The sequence below is a fragment of the Phodopus roborovskii genome, unplaced genomic scaffold, assembly GCF_943737965.1.
Source record: "Phodopus roborovskii unplaced genomic scaffold, PHOROB, whole genome shotgun sequence".
NCBI lineage: Eukaryota > Metazoa > Chordata > Mammalia > Rodentia > Cricetidae > Phodopus > Phodopus roborovskii.
In genome coordinates, this window is record NW_026125052.1 from 21305477 (window position 1) to 21329288 (window position 23812).

At 48.4% G+C, this 23812-nt stretch overlaps 1 protein-coding gene across 4 annotated transcripts in view; it reads right to left on the minus strand.

Annotated features, from left to right (window-relative positions):
• The window catches only part of Tex2 (testis expressed 2), a 101521-nt gene that overhangs the window by 5276 nt on the left and 72433 nt on the right, over positions 1 to 23812 (minus strand). For all 4 annotated transcript variants that reach the window (XM_051179205.1, XM_051179187.1, XM_051179200.1 and 1 more), the window contains exons 6-8: positions 20877 to 21023; positions 15814 to 15913; positions 5601 to 5733 (exon numbers count right to left, since the gene is read on the minus strand). In XM_051179205.1, coding sequence (XP_051035162.1) covers positions 5601 to 5733; positions 15814 to 15913; positions 20877 to 21023 — 380 coding nt within the window. The remainder of the gene's footprint in view (positions 1 to 5600; positions 5734 to 15813; positions 15914 to 20876; positions 21024 to 23812) is intronic.

The following is a 23812-nucleotide window of genomic DNA, read 5'->3' on the forward strand; positions in this document are numbered from 1 at the left end:
CTGCTTACTTGGGAAACTCCAAGTCCCCTGACAGGACTGCAGAGGACTTGAGCCCACAGAGTTGCTTTGAGCATGCACCAAAAAGACAGGTAGAGGAGCGTGATGGAGTCACATAAAACGCAGGGGCCAAGGGTGGGGATGTGAATGGAAAAAATGGATAGTTAGCAGGGTTATGATGGCAGTTTGATGCTGGTGATATGACTGTCTCTTACCATGGATGAGTGAGGTACAGGCAAGTCCTTGTCTTTGGTTTAACTACCCCTCAAATTAGTTTTGACTGGACCCCTTCCTAGTGAGATTAGATATGTGACCCCACACCTGCTCCATATCCTGGGCTGAAGTGGGGGCAGGGAAGGCGGGTCACAGAGAAAGGCCAAAGCCACAAGGTACCAAGTCTCAGGGGACTCAAGAAAGCACCTGACAGAGAACTCAGGGACTTTCCCAGAACAACACAAACTTAAAAGGCCAGGCTTTGCAGCCCCCTTATAGAGCACTGTCCTTTACCACACGCTTCAGGGTTCCAGAGGGATGGGGCTCGCAGGATCACCAGCAGAGCTGGTTCCCTTCTGAGGTGCAGTGGAAGTTGCTGCCTCCTTGAGAGATTACTAGCTGGGCCCCATCTCTACAGCTTGGGGCCTTAGCTAGGCATGAAATGAGCAAAGGACAGAACTGTCTCTCAACACTATTAAGCCACCAAATGGTCACTAAACACAGCCTTGTACTGCTGACTAGGGCAAACTACTCCAGGCAGGGCAAGGCGAAGCAGCTTAGACCCAGTCTCCCTGCTGCGGTTGTCCGCTCTGACACCTCCCTGAGCCACTAGGGTGACTGTCTTCTGATTAATGGGGGTCAAGGGCAGAGCACACAGCTGCATGCATGAGAGGGCCGGTCAGGCTGAGCCTCTCACCCTGAAACAGGAGCTGGCTTGTAAGAAGATCCCACGCATATCCTCCCCAGCAGGACACACAGATCCTGCTCACCCTGGCTCTGAAATGGAGCCAGAGCTGCACCAACACACTGGACTTCCACAGTGAAGGGGTTGACCCTCAGAGGAGCCGTTCCTCATCTGAAGCACCTGTACCCCCCACCCCCACCCCCATTTCCCCTAACAGGACTGGCTAGTTCAGTCTATGCCCTCACTGCTCAGAGCTGTTTCTGAGGTCCCATGGGAAGGCCATCCTCAAAGAGCACGCCTTAGGGTTTCACATTTACAGGGCAAATGTGATCCTCAAAAAACCTTGAACTGGGTTTTGGGGTAAGGGGAGTCAGAAATGTAAACTGCCAGAAATTACACAACTGTCCTGTTTCTCCATCCAGTCCAACAGTGGGGCTCTCAGTGCTAGCCTTGGGCTGTCAGGTATGGAAGCCAGCCCAGCAGCACAGGGCAGTCCTCATCCACACACAGCACAAAGGGCTGCCAACAGCATCTGGGACCATAGTGAGATCTGCTGAGCCATGGCCCCTCAAGTCCCCACCAATGTGTACCAGCTGGCATCTCCATCGCTTGGGTAGAAGATGCCAAAGGGTGAGCGCTGCATTGAGCACTTGGGTACCAAAACAAATCCTCTGTAGGGGAGAGAGTAAGCTTCTTTCTGTGGCTGTGTGACTAGTCCAGACAGCGCTGCACGGGTTCCAGTGTATCAGATGCCGTGGATTGGATTCTGATTTGGACCAACCGGCACCTCTATCAACTGCTATCATCCAAATGGGAGCTGTATCATGTGGAACCCTGGACCAATTAAGCCTGTGGCTGTTGGGCTCATATGCAGCTTTTACATCTAAATGTGCATTTTACGCTTTTGACCATATGAGAAAATCAAGAATTTTAGAGGATACACTACACAACCTTATAAAAGACGTGTAGTATGTGAGAAACTACTGGCTTTCAACACACCTCAGAATTACAGAAGAGTCCCACCCTCTCAGAGAGCCACAGAACAGGCTCATTCCAGCTACACTTGTCCCTGCTAAAAACCACTTGAGATATGTGCCTGGAGTCAGGGATAAGAGAGTCATGGATTCTGTCTTGGACCAGTTTCTTTTCTTTATTTTCCTTTCTTCTGAGATGGGATCTCACTTTGTGGAACTCACTATGTGGTCCAGGTTGTCTTCAAACTCAGGGTAAGGCTCCTGCCTCGGCCTCTCAAGTGTTGGAAGAGGGCAACAGATGGCCTTAGAATTGGAGCTACGGATGGTTGTGAGCCTCTCTGTGAGTGCTGGGACTTGAACTATGGTCCTTTGGAAAAATAGCCAATGCTCTTAACAGCTGAGCCATCTCCCCCAGCCCCATTCCAGCAGTTTCTGAACCCACCTGCAAAGCAGGCTGGTTTGCTACCACTTTGGAATTGGTAAAAGAATGGCGAAGACTCCATAGGCCATTTTAAAAAGTGACTGTAAGAAATGCTTTCAGTGAAGAGTATATAATCGTGCCCTGGGAGGGGACATCACACAGAAGAACACACTTGTTTTCTTTTATTTATAAGAAACCAGTCCCATGCATTAGCTGCGTGTGCCCGTGCATGCAGACACACACATTTGGGACAAGGTTGAATCATAGTATACTAGGCTCTCAGGAACATCAAGGGCCTAGGGGTTGGGTGATAGCATAGTAGGCTGAGGAGGGGTTGCCAGGTGCAGCTACATACTGGCCCAAGCTGCACCAAGTACACTGCAAAAACACCCTATTGCCCATTAAAGAATCTGTCATGTATGTCGCAGCCCTTTGACTCATTTAAAGGCCCTTCACAGTTCTTTCCTGCAGTTTAGACTGCTCAGCACCCACCACCTCCTCCACTTCCATAGAACTGGGGATTGAGCCTAGCATTCCATACATGCTAAGCAAGAGCTTCCATTGAGCTACACTCCCAGCCCTTGAAGACCATATTTGCCTTAATGCTCCCAAGTGACTTAACTACAGTATGTGACAAGAAGATATGCTGCTTGCAGAAGTAAAAGCTTAAAAGATAAATGGCCACAAACAGACAGTGGACATGCTTTGCAAAGGGAAACAACTTCACACTAAAGCAACCTAGATCTCAACTTCTCCATCTTGCCCTTCGGGTACCACTTATAAACAAACTTCCCATCAGTTCTCACGGCCTAATCAGCATCACTGTAGAAGCTCCCCAAGAGCACAATCACTTGAGTGGAGACTGAACAGAGCAGCCAAGGCCCTGCCAAAGCTGGACAGTGGGAACAAACCCATGTATGGTGTGAGGCCTGGACAGGCACAGGTGGCTAAAAGGGAGGGCCTGGAAAGGGTGCTGTTGTGGGCTGCTACAGTCCACCCCTTGGGTGTTTGGTATTAAGGAAGGCGCTGATGCTTAATAATAGACACCACATGGGCTGACTTCTGTCTCTCCTCTCCTCAGCCTCACCACGGCTGCATGTTCATGGCTGAGGAACCGAGGAAGCAGATCTGAGAACTGTTTCTGGAGCTTGGCTCTAGTATCATGCATGGGCTTTCAAGGGTTTCAGATGCTTCTTGAAACTCCAAGCCAAATCATGCTTGTGGAAACATTTTCTGAAATAAAGAAGGGGCCTAGAGTCCTCAGCTTCCACCAGGGTCCATTTCTCAGGATTTTAGACTATATTTTTCTGTCTGTTTTTTTGGTTCCGAGACAGGATTTCTCTGTAGCTTTGAAGGCTGTCTTGGAACTCCCTTAGTAGACCAAGCTGGCCTCCAACTCACAGAGATCCTCCTGTCTCTGCCTCCCAAGTGCTGAGTTTAAGGCGTGTGCCACCACTGCCTGGTGTGGATTGTATTTTTCTTTGCATTGAAAAGTAAGTGATAGCCAATTACGTATTATTGTATATTTCAACATTTTCCCTACAAGGAGATACACATTTTAGACAGGATTCTTCTATAAAAAGATGGCTTTAGATACACATTTTTACCATAAAAGCCATGTTCCCAAAGAAAGGAAGTCTTTTCAGTCAGTCTAAAGACGCACGGCATCCTATGAGCAGGCAGACCAGTAACAGTTACTGTAGAGTGTCTGAAGGACAAGAATGACCAGAAGCAATCTGCTGCCCACCTGATGTGTATAACTCATCTTTCCAACAGAGCCCCAAAGCCCTACGCTGGGGCACGGCTGTGCCCAGAAAGGCTCCTTACTCAGATGCTTATGACCAAAGACTGCTCGGTCCCTGTCCCATTTGGTAGACACAACCCAAGGAGATCAAACCCAGGGCCTGGCACATGCTAGGCAACTGCTCGCCCACTGAGCTGCATTCCTAGCCCAGGAGACCACATTTTCAGACTGCGTCTGCCCACAGTGTTTCTACAACTTTATTGTCACCAGGCCAGACTGGCACTGCTCAGCTACAGGGTCAGAGTGGAGTGGGACTGCAGGACAAGAAGTTGGGCCTGACTCCGGGCTAGCTCAGGGAGACTCTGTTAGGACAGCCTTGCCCCTGCTCTGCTCTCTGCCTTCCCGAGCCCTTGGACTGTGCCTTCATGTCCCGGAACAAGATGAGAAGACATCTGTTATGGCTTCAAACGGGACCAGATCAGGCTCAGCACTCACAGGGTATGGAATGCCACACAGGGAGTTGATGAATGCCACTCACCAGAAAATACCAATCCACAGATTGCCGAATCCAAATCCATTTTAACAAATAGAGAAAGGAAAGGAAAAGAGCAGACTCAGGTTAGATGAGTGCTGAGCAGGTGCAGTTCTCCAATTGTTAGAGCAGGAACATTTTAATGCACAACCTGACTAAATCAAGGGACTCTCAGCCAAACAATGCTCTTGGAGACACCACTCAACTTCCTTGCTCTACCAGCACTACAGCCCTCAAGACGGTTGGTCAGCTGCAACTAGGCAAAAACATCCAAGAGCCAGTCAGTCTCTTACGGTCTGCAGAGTAGTTCACTCACTGAGGCAGCCCTTGGCCCTGTATCTGGTCCCCGCGGGAGGATTAGGGACTGACTGCAGATGGGAGAGGCCACATCTTTTAACTCAGCTAAAACAGACACATCATTTCGATGTGTCGTCAGAACAGTGACCTTTAAGGTATTTGAGAATCTGGCACCAAAGGGGGGGGGGGCGGTGGAATCAAGGCTCCATTATTTACTTCACAATCCTGGAATATTTCTAAATCAGATTAACTCTGGGGAACATATGTACTATCTACAAAGAGAAGAATTTACTAAGCAAATCAATATTGTATTATTTCGGGAAAGTGCTTCTCAGAACACTCGCAGAGCATCCTCTTAGCTTCGAAATCAACCATCTCGTTATAAATAATTCCGACCTGGTGATTAAAGTGGTAGATCCCCAGGGGACCTTAATCTGCTCTGAATAGTGCTGTCTGTGGCTGGAAGCTGAAGCAGCCTTCAGAGTAAGGATTCAGTTCACAGACCAGTTTATGCTTAGATGTCTGTCTTGCTTGTCTGCAACCAGGGATACTTTCCGGGTAACTGACAGTGTCACCTCTGACAGTGCTGATGCCAGCAGATGCTGGGTGTAAAGCTCACTTTGACACTGAGCTAGCTGCCCGTGCAGGGGATCCCACACCCTAACCTGCTTCTCACAGGCTGCAGGGAGAGGCTGCCCGCCCCCAGGTTGGTTAGGAAATCATATATAGCCCCTTACCCTTCTTTGCCAATTTCTCCAACCTTCAGGGCTTCAACAAGAGGCTCTTTACCTAGTTTGGTCAAGTTCATTTTGGTCTCGAGAGTCATCAGAAAGGACCCGTTGTAAGACATTTCCAAATCGATCCAGAGTCCTAGAGGGATAGTTAAAAAAAAAAAAAAAAAAGGTTCATTTTGTTCGGTTTGGCTTGTTGCCTCCCAAGAAATACGAGTCTAAACTACAGTATCAAAATTTGTATTTTCAGGACTAGAAAGACAGTTTAATGATGAAGAACACTAACTGCTCCTGCAGAGTTCAGTTCCTAGCACCCAAATGATGGCTTATAGTCATTACGTGACTCCAGTTTCAGCGGATCTGACACCTGATGTCTAAGGACCCTAGGCATGCATGTGGTACATATACATACATACATGTAGACAAAACACTCATACACATAAATCTTCCCAGACTCTTAGCTAAAGTCCACATGTGACTGACATGTGGTGTGGAGAGGGTGAGGATGCTCTGCCCTTGCTTCACATGAGGAAAAGACTGTGACGGTTTGCATGCTGGGCAGTGACGAGCATGGCAGCCCACTCGGGGTCACAGTGAATTCAATGTCCATGTAGCACTGTAAGGACCCCATCCTCTCCCTCTCCCTGGCTTCTCCCCCTCACAGTAAGAAAACATGCCCCAAAGGAAGTGCTTGACGCAGCACTGCCAGGATGGGTGGTCAACGTGCAGCCGTTTGCGATGTAAGGAGACCGCAATGACTCAATGACTCCATGAGGCAGCTTCTAGGAATTGGTCAGCAGGGGGCTGGGACTTTGTAGTAATATGACAGTCACACTCCTGTAAGCTCCCTCACCTGTGCCCAATAAGCTGAGACGGCTCAGCAGGTAAAGATCCCAGCCACCAAGCCTAATGACTTGCGATTGATTCCCTGGACTGACATGGCAAATTGACTCCTACAAGTTGTCCTCCAACCTCCACATGCACAAGCCCCACCACATCCTACCTTCCTCCCTGCAGACAATAAATAATGTTTTTAAAGAAGTTTAAAACTCATTAAACTCTCGCTCTCTCTCATGCACATACACACACCAATGAAACTTTTAGATATTTTTGTAAGATTTATTTTATTAGTGTAGTGTTTTGTATACATAGCTCTCTGTGTGCCATGTGCATGCCTGGTGCTAGAGGAGGTCAGAAGAGGGCATCAGAGCCCCTGGAACTGGCATCGTGAGCCGCTGTGTAAGTGCTAGGAACGAAGCCAGGTCTTCTACAAATGCTACAAGTGCTCTTGACCACTGAGTCATGACTCCAGCCCCCAAATTCTTATATCCTTAGTAGCCTTTTGTTTCTGGAAATTATCTAATAATAGAAACAGGAGTAGCTAGGTAAATCCGGGGAACCATTTGGCATGAGTTTAAGAACTTATTGTCAGAAGGGTATTACTGCCAATGAGCTCATATTGCATTTTACCAGGATGGCTACTGGGCCAGTGTCTAAGGTATACAAAGATGGTCACAATCCGTTGACCTGGCCTGGCAGGTAGAGCTACATGAGATGTTTTCCACTCTTGGAGCTCCATAAGACCTCATAGATTTTTACTCAAAATGTGATCCTTCAAGTGGCTATTTAAATGCTAATAAACTTTTATAGAGTCTCCTAAGACAAGTGACAATATGTAAAAGGAAGCAGGAAATTAATCTCAAACCATTCTTCATACTGGCTGTGTTTGTAGTTAATAGCCCCTCCCCCACGAGGCCAGTCCCCAGATAAAAGCATTGTCCAAAGTACTAATGGCACAATTCTCCTCCAACGGCGGAACAATTCCCACTTCACTTTCAACAAACCCTTCCTGTTATTGAACATGATTGTTTTCTAGGGATGACTTGATTTAATTAAGCGGCACACAGGTCAAGTGTGATTATCTTCTTTTTGGGAAAAACTGCTTCCTTTCTAGCCTACATTAGGCGATTTAAAAAAAAAATCATTACTTAGCTTACTCTTCAAAATCTTAACTGGGAAATTAAACACACACCTGCTTCAGTAAAGACGTTTAGTCCTTCATCACCTCCAGGAGGGCTCAGTACAAAGGGCCACATATGAATTTTAACTCAATATAGAAAGGACACAGTAATTTCTTTTGGAAATCTTAACCAGGTTTCCAAATAATATTAATGGCATGCATTGCCTTTGAAAGCTATTGTCATACTAAAGACACCAAATTTTACCTCTTTCAAAATGGGAGGTTTTGCTCCCCCCCATTTACTGGTGTGTGTGTGTGTGTGTGTGTGTGTGTGTAGGGGTGGGGGTGGAGGGTATGCAGGAGCCCACAAAGGTTAGAGGAGGGCATCTGGATCCCTCTAGAGCTGAGTTATAAGTGGTTGTGAGTCACACAACATGGGTACTGGAATTCAAAAAGTCCTCTGGAAGAGGCCAATACATAAGGGTACCAGATTTCCTGGCGCGACAGTGATGGGTATCTGTGAGCCACTCAATGTGGGTACTGGAAACTGAAGTGCTCTCAACCAAAGGTCATTTCTCTAGTTCCTTGCTATATGGCTGCTTTTTGTTTTGTTTAAAAAAACAAAAGCAAAAACAAAAACAAAAAAAACCAAGCACTATGGACACAGGCTGGTTCAGGCCCCAGCCACAGATCTGCACATCTCTCCCAGCCCCAACCAGGAAGGCTAAGGGAAACGCTTGGAGGCCAATCACATGGACAAGGGCTTGAATTTCACTGCACATTTCTTGACCTTTGTACAGGGTTCTCACCTACACACTATCTTCTTGAGAGAGGGTTGTGTGTAGCCAGCAGCCAGTACACGCTGCTTATCCTTTCTCTTGTTCTGGCGGCAGCTGCCACAGGGAAAACCCTGCACAGAGATCCAGAAACCTATCTCAGGGCGAGGTCTAGATAGGATCACATATTTCTGGTGGCTTCGTTGTGTTTAATTCCGTTTTATTGTTACTGTTGTTTGAGACAGGATGCTGTGTATTACAGGATGGCCTCAAACTTGCTGTACAGTAAAGGATGAATTAGAACTTCTGATTCCCCGGCCTCTGTTCCCAAGTGCTGAAATCATGGGTATAAACCTTCACTCTCTGCTCATGCAGTGCTGGGGATGAAACCCAGGGCTGCCAGCATACTAGGTGAGCACTCTGCCTCATTGAACTACATCCCTGGTCCAGTGTCTGGTTTTAAACCGCTTACTGTATTTCATGAGGCCCACCACAGCCTAGGATGGGACCAAGAATGGGCTGAGAACTTAAAAACTGATACAAATGGCCAACAAATATTTTTTTTTAATATACGTAGTATTTTTATTTTATCCACATTGGTGTTTTGCCTGTAGGTATGTCTGTAGGAGGGCATCAGACAGGAGTTAGACAGTTGTGAGCTGCTGTGGGGGTGCTGGGATTGAACTCAGGTCCTCAGGAAGAGCAGCTAAGGCCTCTTAACCAATGAGCCATCTCTCCAGCCCGCCAAAAAAATATTTTAAATTAAATATGATGTGCTTGCAAATTCAGAAAAGAACTATTCACTATTACATTTTTTAAAAAAAGCTTCTATGGCAATGACTAGGCAGGCAAGGAGCATCCCAAGAAGCTGACAGCATGTGCAGTTCAGAGTAGAGACTAGCACCACTGTTATGCACATGGTCCTGGCTTGCAAAGACAACAGATGGACCCGACTAGGAAGCCCGACTCTGCCTTGGGAGAATATGGGGGGAATCAGACAATGTCACGATGGAGACAGGCACTGTTCCACAAGTGGCACCTCAGCCTGAACACACAGCTCCATGCTGTTACCCTAGCAGTGCCCAAGGACAAGACAACAAAATGACAAACCTTAGAGGGTCTTTGTACAAGGCCCTGCCAGGAGCTCAGGGTGGCTGATTTTCCAATCTCCATCTTTGTTGGGGAAAGGTATCTACCAACACCACTATTGCTCAGAGGAGTGCCCCAAAGAAAAGACAGCTCATACCCCAAAAGTGCCACCGAGCTCTCAGCACTGTACAGATTGAAAGGGGCTGTAAGGAACTTGTTTTCAGGGAGCACATGGTTAGAAAGAAAATGGTGCCGGAGAGATGACCCCGTTTACTCAGTGAAGTGCTTGCTGTACGAGCACAAGGGAGGATCTGACTGACTCTCAGGCATTCGGGTAAAAGCTGGATCATGTGTCATAATCACAGTGCTGGGAGACCCAGTTTTTAAACAGTAGGATGAAGAGGAAGTATTTGAGGACGATATATGACATCAGCCCTGTCTGATGAGACCCTGTCTCAAAAAATCAGGAAAAAGAATAGGGGGTCAGGGGAAGAAGAATGAGGAGAAGGGAGGAGGGAGGGAGGAGGGGAGAGAGAGGAGGAGGAGGAAGAGGAGGAGGAGGAAGATAGCCTCAATCGGTTGGTTGGCAGAGTTCGGCCCAGACCACAATGTAAAGTGATAATAAATACTCATGACTGCCAGGGGCAGTCCCCAGGGGCAAGGTGGACAGCAACCAGAATGGAGTATGCTTGCTGTCACCCATGTCTCCTTAATAAATCCATGGCCTCAGTTACTGCCCACCATGGCCACAGAGAGCATGTGGGTTCACACAGCAGCCCCATCTTCTTGCTATCTCTAGGGCTTCGTGGACAGGGCACCCGGGGCTTCGAAGGTGTTCTAGCATCACTTCTGTTGCTGTGACAAAAGCCTGACATAAAGCAGGGAGGAGGAGGTTTATTTGGCTTTAATTCCAGGCTGCAGTCCATTACTGCAAGGGAACCAGGGCAGGAAATCAGAGCACCACACCCGCAGTCAGGGGGAGAGGGGCAGAGGGGGGAGGGGGAGGGGGAGAGGGAGAGAGGAGGAGAGGGGGAGAGATAGAAAGAGTAAGAGAAAGAGAGAACATGAATGTATTCTTGCTTGGTGACTACTGAGCAAAGCTTCTATTCGTACACAGCCCAGGGCCCAGTCCATTAAGACAGTGCCACCCACATTCAGGATGGGTTTTCCTACCTCAATCAACAATCAAGACAACCCCCCCACACACACACACAGATGTGCCCCAGGCGAACCTGACCCAGATAGTTACTCAATAAGAGTCTTTGTGTCAAGTTGATAGTTACAACAGCATAGAAGGTACCAGAGTCCCTAGGACCTTGCTTGTTCACCTGGCTCAAGCCCCCTGCCCTGACTCTGTCTTTTAACCACATCCAGCTGGTTTTCCCTCTGAAAGTGAACATCTGGCACCCAGGGAACAAAACTTGAAAAGGAGCATCTGATCACAGGTTACCAAGGCTGGATGCTGTGGATCCATCTTTGTACAATGTAAATAGGTATTGCTCTCATTGTTAGAAAAAAATTGGCAGGATTTTTGGGGTAGACCCAGAATGCTGGGAAAAAGGAGGCGGAGTCAGAGGAGTGACAGCCAGGTGGAAAGGTGTAGGTCATGCACAAGTAGCACACAGGTTACTAGAGTAGATTAGTTTAAGTTGTAAGAGCTAGTTAGTAATAAGCCTGAGCTATCGACCCAGCATTTACATTTAACAATAAGTCTTTGAGTGGTTATTTGGGAAGCGGCTGGTGGAACAGTTGATCACGGTCCCAAGGGAAAATTCCACCTAGTTAGTTGGATGCTGGGGTTACTCAGCTCCAGACCACCTCAGTAACTGTTTTGTTCCTGGCAAGCAGACTGGTGTCATATGCTCTCAGATCCCAGGGAAAGTGCAATTCCTTGAACCTGGATGAGCTTGTATAACATCTCTGTAGCTCTTCCTACCTTACAACCATCCTGACATAAAGTCCTGTCTTAACAAGGCTGACACAATCTAAATCTCAGTCTCTCTCACTCCGTAAGAAAACCTTTTTAGAAGGAGCTAGAGAAATGGCTCAGTGGTTAAGAGCTCTGGATGCTCTTCTACAGGACCCAGGTTCAATTAGCAACACTCACATGGTGACGCACAACTGTCTGTAACGATGCCCTCTTCTGGCGTCTGTGGGTACTGCATGCATACTGTATATATACATGTAATCAAAACATCTATAAACATAAAATTTAAATAGGTGTGAGAATTTTGATTGCATGTATATCTATGTACCATATGTGTGCATGTTGTCTGTGGAAGCAGGAGAGGGTACTGAATCCTGTGCAACTTGAGTTACAGACAGTTGTGAGCCATCATGTGGATGCTGGGAATTGAACCCTGGTCTGCAAGAGCAGCACACACTTTTAACCACTGAAGCACCACTCTAGCCCCGTTTTCTCTGTTTTTGGGAGTCTCACTATGCAGCACGGCCTGGCCTGGGATTCACTATGAAGCCCAAATTGTTTTTGAACTCAGGGTGATCCTCCTGTCTCCCGCCAATCTAAGAGTGAGGAGACCACAAGCTTGTGCCACTGCACCCAGCTGCAAACTTCCTTTCCTCCCCACAGCCACCTAGACCTACATCCTACACGTTCCAGGAGCGGTATCAAGGGCAACGGCTGTTATAGGAAAAGAACAAAAAGCAAAAGAATAGGTACTGTCTAAATCGCCTTCTGTGTGTTAACTCATACTCATGACAGGTAGGAAGGCAGGGGCCATCACTGTGTGTGGGAGGGGAGGAAGCAAAGAGGTTCGGGAACTCTCCTGAGGCTCTGGGTTTCTGAGCTCAGCTATGTCACTATGGGGTGGCACTGAACACCACATTCTGCACTGCTTCGGAAGCTTGAGTGGCAGGCTGGCATGGTGTATTATGTCAGCAATCCCAGAACCTGGGAGGCAGAGACAGGAGGATTGCTGCATGTCAGAAGCTAGCTTGGTCTACATATACATAGCAAGGTCTGGACCAGCCAGGGCCACACAGAGAGATGCTATCTTAAAACCTTAAAAGTGCATGGCTAAGACCGTAATTCAAGCAGCCTGAGCAGCCCTGTGACCCACAAGAGATTTTTCTTTGCTTTCTTAGTGTTTTCTTTTTTTAGTTATTTGTATTTTATTATTTTACGTGTATGGGTATTTTGCCTGTATGTATGTCTGAGTGCCCATGTACACGCAGGGCCCACTGAGGTCAGAAGAGGGCATTGGGTCCCCTGGAACTGGAGTTGGAGACTGGGTCCTCGGGAAGAGCAGCGAGTGCTCTTATGAGCCATCTTTCCAGACCCCAGGAGGGGCTTTTCAAAAGGGCACAGGGGTCCCACAGGAGGCGCCTCTATCACAGCCTCTGCTTGGCTACATTTGCCAGGCAAGGGAGCCCTTGTTTTCCCCTGTGGTCAGCTGCAGCAAGTCACCCCAGCTTTTAATTCCCCTAAAAGGGAAGGCTCTCCTGAGAGCAATGGAGACCAAAGCCCCAAACTCACACGGTCACACACTGTTGCATGGTGACCTTTGGTCAATAGTGGACCACATATAGGACAGCAGTCCCATGAGATTCTGCCACTCAGGAGCATGACTGCCACCTAGGTTTGGATTAAGCATACTCTTATCGTTTGCACAATGTAGAAAGCAATCAACCACAGTTGCACAAACATGTCACTGTCATTGAAAAACACCCCGTTTTACCATCACCCAAGCACCCTTCAAAAAGCTTAGAAAAGCTCAGTGAAATTAAAATAACCCCAGAGACTTCATGTCTTTTTTGCTCCTTTCTTTGGTAACGTGTTCTCCCCGTCACACAAGCAGGCAGACACGTTACCCTGGAAGTGGTAAGCTTCAAACAGATTCAAACCAGCAAGGCTTTGATCTGCCAAGTTGAAATGTCTCACCCGGGCCCCAGCTCCAAAAACCAGAAAGGAACCCAAGACTTAGGTCTCCAACTAACCTCACAGGCTGCCGAAGCAGCCCTGTGTGTACAGTTCAGAGCCACGGGGGCCACTCTTGAATGCTGCAGGGCCTGCTGTGCCCTGCCCAGTGCCCTTTCCTTAGACATTTCTATTAACCCACGAAAGGGCCGTGCTGAGATTCTGGAGGCTGTGAGCACGTGAGAAACCTCAACAGGCGTCTACAGTATTTACTTTTAAAAGCCCAGCTCTCGGAAAGTTTGTGCTAGCTGATAATTTACAGCTTGTTACTGTCTGTTCTTGAAGAAACAGGGAGCAAAGGGCAGCAGAGCGGCCATGGGTCAGAGGAGGAGGAGGATCCTGCCCTTGTACACTGATGGGGTGAAGATCTTGGCTACGCAGCTAAAGTAGTGGTGGCACACCCTTTGATAACGGGTACCACACTGTACCACAAGGGGGCGGGGCTAGAACCACCAACCTTGTGTCAGGTTAGAACAAATACATTGTTTTCAGAGTCCAAATCTATGCTAGCTTTATTCTGTGTACCTGGCCAACCCCAACAGGACTCAGACTGACTGAGGTACAGACAAACCTGAATGGTGATCTCCCTGTGCAAGGACTAGGCGGACTTGTGTCTTTTTTCAAGATCAATGTGTGTGCCCTGTCAGCTCAACCCTGCTACAGGGACACACAGAGCTGCTGAGTGCAATCACAGAACACTCTCTTCATAATGTGTAACAGCTGTGATTCACTCAATAGTCAAAAATAATGATTTCACTAAGTGTGATCGACAGCCATTTAGAGAGCTGTTCTATAGCCTATAAATTCTACAAGATACTGACTTCAAAATGCATGTCATTCTCCCAGAAAGCTGTGTTTACTACCCACTACTCCTGGGCCAGCTTGGGAACAATGTTCAACATGGTCCCTTGACAACGGATACTGAAACTGCAAACTGAGTGGGCACACGCCTGTAATCTCAGCACTCGGGAGGCAGAGGCAGGAGGGCAGTTTGTTTGGCCGAGCTACCTAGCAAGACCCTGTCTCAAAAAGGAAGAAGGAAGGGAAGAGCAAGGGAGGAGAAGGAGGGAGGAAAGAGGGAGGGAGGGAGGAAAGAGGGGGGGAGGGAAGAGAGGGAGGGAGGGAAGAGAGGGAGGGAGGGAAGAGGGAAGGAGGGAGGGGGAGGGAGGAAGGGAGGGAGGGGGGAGGGAGGGAGGGGGAGGGAGGGAAGAAGGGAAGAGTGAAGGAAGAGGGAACGGGTGATGTTTCCCTCATGTGTCAACAAGAAGAGTTCTCTCTGTCCACCAGGCTCGCTCATCTTTTGTGTTTTACTACAATTCTTGCATTACTAACTAATTCTTGCATTACTAACTAATTCTTGCATTACTAACTCCTCCCTGTTGACGCCCTTGGAAGCCACATATTACAAAAGACACAGAAAGCCGTGATCATCATCGTCATTCTATTTATATTCCTTCCACATTCTAATCAATCCCTTTTTGTCTTCATTCACAAGAATAGGCATAACTATTGTGTGCCATGGCATGCCTAAAGCCTCACGTCTGAGAGCTGGGCTCCCGCAGACAGACTTGCCCCTGAAATACTGCCTTCCAATGTGTGTCCCGATCTTTCAGATCCTCAAGACCCACGAGGGTGTAAGGAAGATAAAGACGATCTTGCGACTTAGAAGGTGCAGCAGATGAGGCTGGGACATAAGTGAAGATGGCAGCTTCTCTTGGAGTGGGGGCCCAGGGGAGGAGAGTGCAGCTAAAACCTAGCTCACTGCTTCATACCCTGCAAGGGCTACGACTCACACCAACTGGCTCGAGGGTGTCTTGGGGCTGGGAAAGACCCTGTAACAGCCTGGAAGACTAGAGTTAGGAGAATGAACCTAGACCTGTTGTCAATCAGTTCCCTACTGTGTCTGTGGTAAACATCGGTCACTTGGAGCATGAAGCTGCGCATGTCTGAGGCAGGAAGATCATGAGCTCAAAGACAGACAGAGTGAGGTTTGAGAACAGCCTGAGCTATACAGGAAGAGTATCTCAACAACAATGAAACACCAACAAAGCAAAGCAAAACAAAAAATGGCTGGGAGATGGCTCAGTGGGCAAATGTTCTTGTCATACAAAAGTAAAGATCTAAGCTCAAGCCCTGGAACCCATTTAAAGATATTGGAGAGAATCAATTTCATAGAGTTGTCCGGACCTCAACATGCATATACCTTGCCTTCCATGCAACCTCTCCCTCTGCCAACCCAACACACACATGTGCACACGCACGCACGCACACACACACAGACACACACAGAAATTTTAAACAAACAAACAAAAAACCATAATCCAAACTCCACATGAAATAGGATGGTTAGGACTCAGCTACTTCTAAGCACAAGCTTTGATGTCAAAACTACATTGAAAGGATATTTCAACCCCATCATATAAATGGCCAGCTTCTCTCTAGTCCACTAAGAGTTACCTTGGTGATCAACATAAGGCTTGAAGGCCTGAAGGATTTTTGGCACAGCTACACCCATGTCAAGTTCTGTCAGGGTTAGCTCATTCATAAAGTAGGGGAGCTAGAGAAAAGAAACAAAAGTGAATGAGACACATTAGTAAGCTGGTACCCACACTAAGGCCAGCCAGAGGTCCACATATTGTCTGAGTGAGGAGAGGGTAGGTAAGGGGTTGGGCCCCATCTTTATGTTCAAACTACAGAGGCGTAAATGAGTGATCAGACAAATAATACTTTCGTAAAGCAGGAGCTGGGTCGGGCATTGGTGGCCCACGCCTTTAATCCCAGCACTCAGGAGGCAGAGGCAGGTGGATTTCTTTGAGGTTGAGGCCATCCTGGTCTACAGAACGAGTTCCAGGACAGGCTCCAAAGCAGTACAGAGAAACCCTGTCTCAAAAAACAAAAACAAAAACAAAACAAAAACAAAAACAAAAAGCAGGAACTGGCACAGAGGAGTGTGGACTTGGTCAGGGACGGCCATCTTGGCTAAGGAGGTGAGGAGCATGGATAAGGTGTGGCATCTGACCTGAGACCTGCCAGGAGGAGGACGCACAGGTGGTAAGGAGAAGGGATGGAGACAAACACATTGTTACATTTCTGACAGGTAAATTTATCACGAGATTAAAAATAACTGGGCAAACCAAAACTAAAGCCCCAAACCCAACTCCATATCCCTTGATGCCGGGCTGCCTATTTCCATCTTCCTCCCAAGCATCCACGCACCACCTGCTCCAAATGTTCAGGTCTGTGCAGACTGTGCCCACGAAGCCGGTGTCCCCCATCTCTCCAGCTTTGGGTGGCATATGGTCATCAGGGTACACCAGGGGCCAGGGGAGGGATAGTGCAGGGGGAAATGTTCATAGCATCTGTTCTCACACTCTAGTGAAGTCTGACCTCCTTCAAGACAGGCAGCTCTCCCCTCACAGCTCCCCACCTCCGCTGGCCCAGGCAGTCTGCAGCCTCCCCTTGGGTTTCTGCATCTGCTCTGGCTACTCATCTGAGTATGCCTCTTGTTCCCGATGGGTCAGACTAACCCCAGGCAGGGATTCATTAGGAGGAAATGACCGCTGTCCTTCTCAGAAATCCCTAAGTGACCCCAAGATCACACCATGAACTTAACTCTACTTCCTCTGCCTGAATTTGTACTTTCTTTTTCTTTTTTAGGTTTTTCAAGAGAGGGTTTCTCTCTACTGCTTTGGAGGCTGTCCTGGAACTCACTCTGTAGACCAGGCTGGCCTCAAACTCACAAGAGATCCACCTGCCTCTGCTGGGGTTAAAGGCGTGGGCCACCAACACTCGTCCAATTTTTACTTTCTGAATCTTCAGGTCATTTGTTATTTAGTGTAAGGGCTCCTCCCTCTCCTCCCATGTCAATGTAACCCTGGTTGGCTCGAATTTGCAGAGAGCTACTTGTTTCTGCCATTCAGGGCTGGAGCCAAAGGCATGTGCCACCTCACCCAGTTTAGCCTAAGTTTTAAATTAGGTATTCAGCATTTTTGGATCAAATGGTTAATTATTGATCTCTACCTATTCATTGAGCAACCAACCAATACTTTATCTGTACTGTCACCTTTAAATACTAGATTCCTACCACGCTGGAGTCTACACTGTAATATTTTCTGCTAGCATCAAACTTTATAATATTCTTTTTTGTTTGTTTGTTAGTTTTTTTTTTTTTTTTTTTTTTTAGGCAGGGTCTCACCAGGTAGGTCAGGCTGGCTTTGAACTTATGATCCTCCTCCTGCTTCAGCCTTCTGGGTGCTGAGATTGACAGTCATGCACCACCACCAGGATTTCTCTGTGTAGCTCTGGCTGTCCTGGAACTCAGTCTGTATACCAGGCTGACCTTGAACTGGGAGATCCATCTGCCTCTGCCTCTGCCTCTGCCTCTGCCTCCAGAGCGCTGGGACTAAAGGTGTGTGCCACCACTGCCCAGGTTCCTAACACAATATTAATTATGAGTACTTTTCTAGTTTCGTGTTACACTACATTTGTAAAAATTAAGACTAAAAATAATTAAACACTGATCAAGATTTCCCACATAGTGAGGTTGCAGCTGGCCAGGTGTGGATCTGTTTCTTCCCTGGTGAATCTCTGTAACTGGCTTTCGGCAGAGAGTGGGATCTGTCAGGACTCATCAGCTAGAGAACTTCAACTCTCTTGTGGTTTTTTTCGTTTGTTTGTTCTTTACAGGGGTGAGGGTCACAGACAGGAGGTCATATTTGTGATGAATAGAGCATCCAATCAACATTTGAGATAGGGTCTTGTGTAGCTCAGCTGGCCTCGAACTCACTCTATAGCTTCTGAGGGCTTCTTGCATGGGAAGCAAACACTGTATCCCCTGAGCTAAATATGTCCAGCCTTTGGTCATACTTGTCTGAATTGGTCTATCCCTATCTTAGACATACACCCCCCAAAAGCATCAATGTGGATGTGTTGACTTCTCTGTCAACCTACAAAACGTTACTTGGCCAAGCAAGTTTGCTACACCTTACACACTTGCTACAGTGCTTTTTTCTTTTTCTTTTTTCCTTCCTTCCTTCCTTCCTTTTTCTTTTATTTCTTTTCTTTTTTTGAGTCAGGATTTCTTTGTGTAGTCCTGGTTGTCCTGGAACTCACTCTGTGACCAGTCTGGCATTGAGCTCACAGAGATCGGCCTGTCTCTGTCTCCTGAGTGCTGGGGTCAAAGGTGTGGGCACCATCACCAGGCTGCCACAGTGATTTTTGTCTGTAATTGCCACTCAGGGCTTAGCATTTCAGGAGCCTGCCAGGTTAGAGATTCCATGGGCTAGCCAAGGCATAGTCACCTCCAACAGCACCTCTATGGGATCGAGTGTCTGGCACCGCGCCACAGTAGGAACTTATTTCTTTCCACGTCACCCCCACCCTATCCTGCATCCTTTGACTGCTGAAAAGGCAAAGGAAGGACCTAAGACAGGTCCTGAGACAGAGTCAGGGCCTGAAGGCACCAGGCCTGAGGAGTGAGTGTTGGGTGAACCAGCACAACAGTCTGGGTGTACCTAACCCCAAGCTGGTACATCTCCAATTAACCTGGCCTCACTCAGTTTATTCCTCAATCAGCCTCTTTCAATTGCTAAAGAAGGCAAGAGAGCCTCTCCTGTGTGTCACTAAACCAGAAACCAGGAACAACCTCGTGTTCCTTACCTTCCTAAATAAACTTGACTGGGAACAGAACAGTCAGATGCCCAGATATGCTCTGATTTGCGGATGATCATCAGGCTGTGTGCAATGATAGCATCTGCTCACAGGCACGAGCATCTCAGAGATGTATTTGAGCAGCAGTGGCCAAGGCAAAGAGCTCACTTGCTGTTGGGGTAGAAACTCTGCTTGCCTAAGCCCACGTCTGGACACCAGATGCAATATCCAGCTGACACAAGTCATCGTTGCACGCAACGGTGGCGATCGGGGTTGGAGCACTTGGCATTTGCTCCTCCGCCTGGGTATCCTCCGATCTTTAGAGCACACCATACATACAGCAACAGATCAGAAGGGTGTGGGGGTGAGGGGAGGAACAGTAAGAGAAGGGACAAAGCCCTCCCCAGCCTGACTTGTGGCACTTGCTCCCATCCTAACCTTCAGCTCTGACCAGAAAAAGCAGAAGGAGATTAAGCTGGTGAAACACAGGAGCTTCTGTGACCAATAGAAAGAAGGAAACAGACAACTTCCCTAAACTTTCTCTGGGATGAGGGAGCCTTCATTACTCCACCGGGGAAGAGGCCCCATGACTCCTGGTTTAGAGGAGGCTGCCCCATGCTTCTGGAACTGGTGAGCACCCATCTGGACTCAGGCACGCCCTGTCCACTTCTAGCTACGGGGGAAGCACAGCTCTCCAGTATCCTAGAAAGGGGCAGGGCAGCCCCTCCATGTGGCTTGACCTGAGACTCCAGCTTCTGTCGTTTCCAAGGTGACAAAGAGGTCATGTGTACTTTAGGTGGCTGCTGACATCTCTTTCTCCAATAAGGAGGGACCCTAATGATTACTGTCCCAAGACATCTGGCCAGCAGGGGCCAGGTCAACTCTCAACCCACCACTTTGAGGACACTAACTGGCTGACATTTGTCAAAGGGCTCTGCTCTAAAATCTCTGCAGGTCAGAAGCCAGCCTCTCTTCTTCCCTGGATTGCTGGGGAAGGGCTGAGACTGGTCAGGACACAGAGCTTGTCATAGCCCAGAGGAAGACCCAAAGGCAAACTGAAGCTGTTTTGTGTCCATATCTTCTTCAAACCTAACTTCACCTAATTGTGAAGCTCCCTTGCCTGGGAGGCCTCAGCTGCCTGAGCACACTTGCTCACGTGCCTGAGTGCACGCTCTTCTAGGAGGACCCACAGAGTTCCGCTTCTCAAAGGACACTATGGCCCGAACGACTGCAGAGCTGAGGATCTGAGTTTCTGATCGCGGGACTCTCGGTGAGGGCTCAGGGACCAAAGTGCTCTTCCTTGGCCTTTAGCAGGCCAGAGACTTGCTTCTCGGGACCTCCACTGGCCTCTGATTGGCAAATGACAGTCACGAGGGACCCTTTGGCAGTTTAAACTCACTTCCAAGCAGACCCGGCCTAGCACTAGGTGCAGTCCATCAGCAATCGGAGTCCAATACAAAGAGACATCTGGCCAAAAGCAAAGGTCAGTGGCAGACACATTTAGAGCGAGCACTAACTAGCGAGTCCTAGCGAGGGAAGGAGGGCAGCTGAGAAAGGCTCCTATGAGGTTCAACGTGGCTTGGTCACTGCAAACAGATGGACAGTTTAAGTTGTCTCTACCTCAGATCAGCTATGGGAGTTCCTACTTTCCACCTGGGGAGGATAATGACATAGCAACACTAGAAAAAGCAATCGGGACAGCTGACTCAGTCCCCAGATGCTCAGTCACAGATCAAGGTCAGTTTGTGATCCCGGGCAAATGTGCTGTGTGTGTGAGGTATGTTTAGGCCAAGGTGTGTTTCCACGTCAGACCTAAGGGGACAGAAATGAAGAAGTGGGGAATCGGAGGCCTCTCGTGTGAAAAGCGATACCTTAATTTTGCTGAGTTTCATCTGGATTTTCTTTGACACCAGATCAGACCAGTATTTCTCGCCTAAGAAGTCCCAAAATATTCTTCCAAGCAAGGCATTCACCCAGGCTTCTTGTTCTTCCTCCTCAGAGGGTGGGGCCTCTGGCAACTGGCAAAAGAAAAGAGACCAAATTAGCCATCAGACAACTGGAGACTCAGACAGGTGCTTATTTTCATAAAGCCTCCGAAGGCTCCTCCTATAGAAACGGAACACGTGACTTGTGCATCTTCCCTATAAATTACAAGTCCCACATAGTGAGTGAGAAAAGAAGAAACAAAATTGGCTGCTGCAGCTGCAACCTTCTCTTTGTCTGCTTTCTGCTTCTGCCAGTCCTCCTATGATCCAGCTAACACTCTGCGGCACCAGCTCAGACAACCTGCCCTGCCCATGGCCCCCTCCCGACTAATCTGACGCCAATGAGCTAACTATCAAAGCCTGCCTATCCCTCCCCCAGCTAGGCTTGAGCCTGCAATTGCCAAGCCCATCTTCGTCCAGGAGGAAATGAGTTTCTCAATGGCGGGGGCTCAAGTTCAGAATGATCCCTGAAAGGTCAAGACATTGTTGAGGTGCTTAAAAATACTGACATTTTCATGCATGGCCGTACCTCTGAGACTCTGAACTCAGCTGAGTCAGGGGTTCTTGAAGCCCTCTCAGCATGGAAAGAAGAAGAGAGTAAGGACCACATGGATGGATAAGAGCACGACTCTCGGGACAGATGTTCTCCTCAGCCCCAGCCCAGCAAACACCCTCATGTCTACCCCTCTACCCACACACAATCTGTCTGAAACATCTGCTGTGACCAGTGGGTAAGCAGATCTGTCTCCACCTTCCTGGACTAGTCACTAGACTATGGAATCAGGCCTACGGTGGGTCAAGAGGTGGGGGTAGAGGAGGAAGGCAAGCAGCAGCAGCAGCCGAGGGGACCCTGAGGTTTGATGGCGAGCAAGCATGTGCTGGTGGGCTCGGCACTCACAGGGGTGGCGGCATCAGTGCTGTTGACCATGGCTGCACACAGGCCAACAGCAGACTCCGAGGATCACCACATTCGTGCGTCGCAATACCCCAGAAAGACAGGACCCCACTTCCGCCTGAGGAACGAGAGGTCCTTAGTTCGTTTGTGACTGCAGCCTGACTCTGGCTCTCCGCTTACTATCACGAGGAGGGAGGGTGTGAATGTCCCGCTGATGAGACACACGTTTGCAGAGGTGTCTGAGTTCGACTACAGCCTCACACAGAAAAGCAAGCGCTTGAGAGGAAAGATCAAAAGGTTTCAAAGTGCAGAGAAGCCCGAGGCCTGCTCGCGCTTCCCCCTTGTGACTTACAGAAACACGTGTAGGCCACACACTGTCCACAGTCCTCTCCTTCTGTGCCACCAAGACCTGCTCTGTGCAACTGACCGCCCCACCTGGCTATGCGCCTGGCCAGTGGAATGGCACACGGGTCATTAGGTGCCGACAATCTGACCAAGGCAGGCGTGACTGGTTGTGAGGACCCCCACGGTCTACGTCATGTGACAATTCTGAAGCCTGGACTTAGGGTCTGACCCTGTTGACACTCAGCCCCTGTGCCATACCACAGCTGTGCCAGTTCTCTCTCTGAGAAGGCGAGTGGGGAGCTCACTCCCATTCCAGTGACACATCAGTGTACGACACGTCCTGAACTTCAACTCTAGGTGATCAAGGGCTGCTTCCGGTGACGTCAGAGACTCACTACAAACAAAGGGGCTGCAGGGGGCACTCACTGGTGGCTCACAACCTTCAATGCCACCTGTCACTCTCTTCCGCTTCCACAGTACCTCACACGTGGCACTCACCCATGCAGACACACAGACATATACACACCAATAAAAGTTTTTTAAAACACCCTTGTTTAAAATCGATACACATTAGCTGGGTGGTGGTGGCACACGCCTTTAAATCCCAGCACTCAGGAGGCAGAGGCAGGTGGATCTCTTTGAGTTCTAAGACAGCCAAGGTGACACAGAGAAATGCTGTCTTGAAAAAAAAACAAAAAGGAAATGCTGTCTCGAAAAACAACACAAAAAGATACATGTTGATCCTTCCATTTCAGAAGAGGTGGCTCTATCGCACTCTAGAGAATTCTATGTGTACTTCCCTGGTGCCAACATGTCCTTACACATTAACCAAGTCATTTCCCACCACCAAGATCTGATGGAAGGACAGAAGTTGGCATCAGCGATATTTTGAGACAGGGCTTTTCTGTGTGTGGTCCTGGCTGTCCTAGAACTCCCTATGTAGACCAGGCTGGCCTCAAACTCCCAAATATCTGCCTGCCTCTGCCTCCTGAGTGCAGGGATTAAGGGCATGTGCCACCACCACCTGGTGGCATCAACAATTTCTTAACCATGCCACAAGTGTGCATGTGTGTGTGTGTGTGCACATGTGTGTGTGCTCACCCCACCCCCACGCCTTGTGCTGCCATCTTCAGGCCTGAGGTTAATTGCCTCAGATCATCTGCCCAGATTTATGAAGAAACATTACATGCCTGAGGAACATGGCCCCTAGGCTGCTCAGGCAGTGTGAAACCACTACCCACGTCAGACCCACGTCAGACCCACGTCATTTTTAGTCTTGTGGGCCACATGGAAGAGGAGGCTACCTTGTCCCTTCTAGGACGGAGTGCCTACCCTCTATCAGCCTCTCTTTATAATGTTCATTTTCACAGGAAGCAAATTCCACCAAAAAAGCAGCAAGAAACAAAGGCTATTTTACGACGACGGTCAAGCCGGTGGCATACGATGTGGCAAAATGTCTGAAGGAACTGACAAGCAAGTTGTTTTTCCTCTTTATCAGTTCCTGTAGCTGAGGCAGGCCTCTGCAAGAGCCGCAGAACACTGGCACCGCCAGTGGAATCTGGCCTCCACGGGTTGCTAGAAC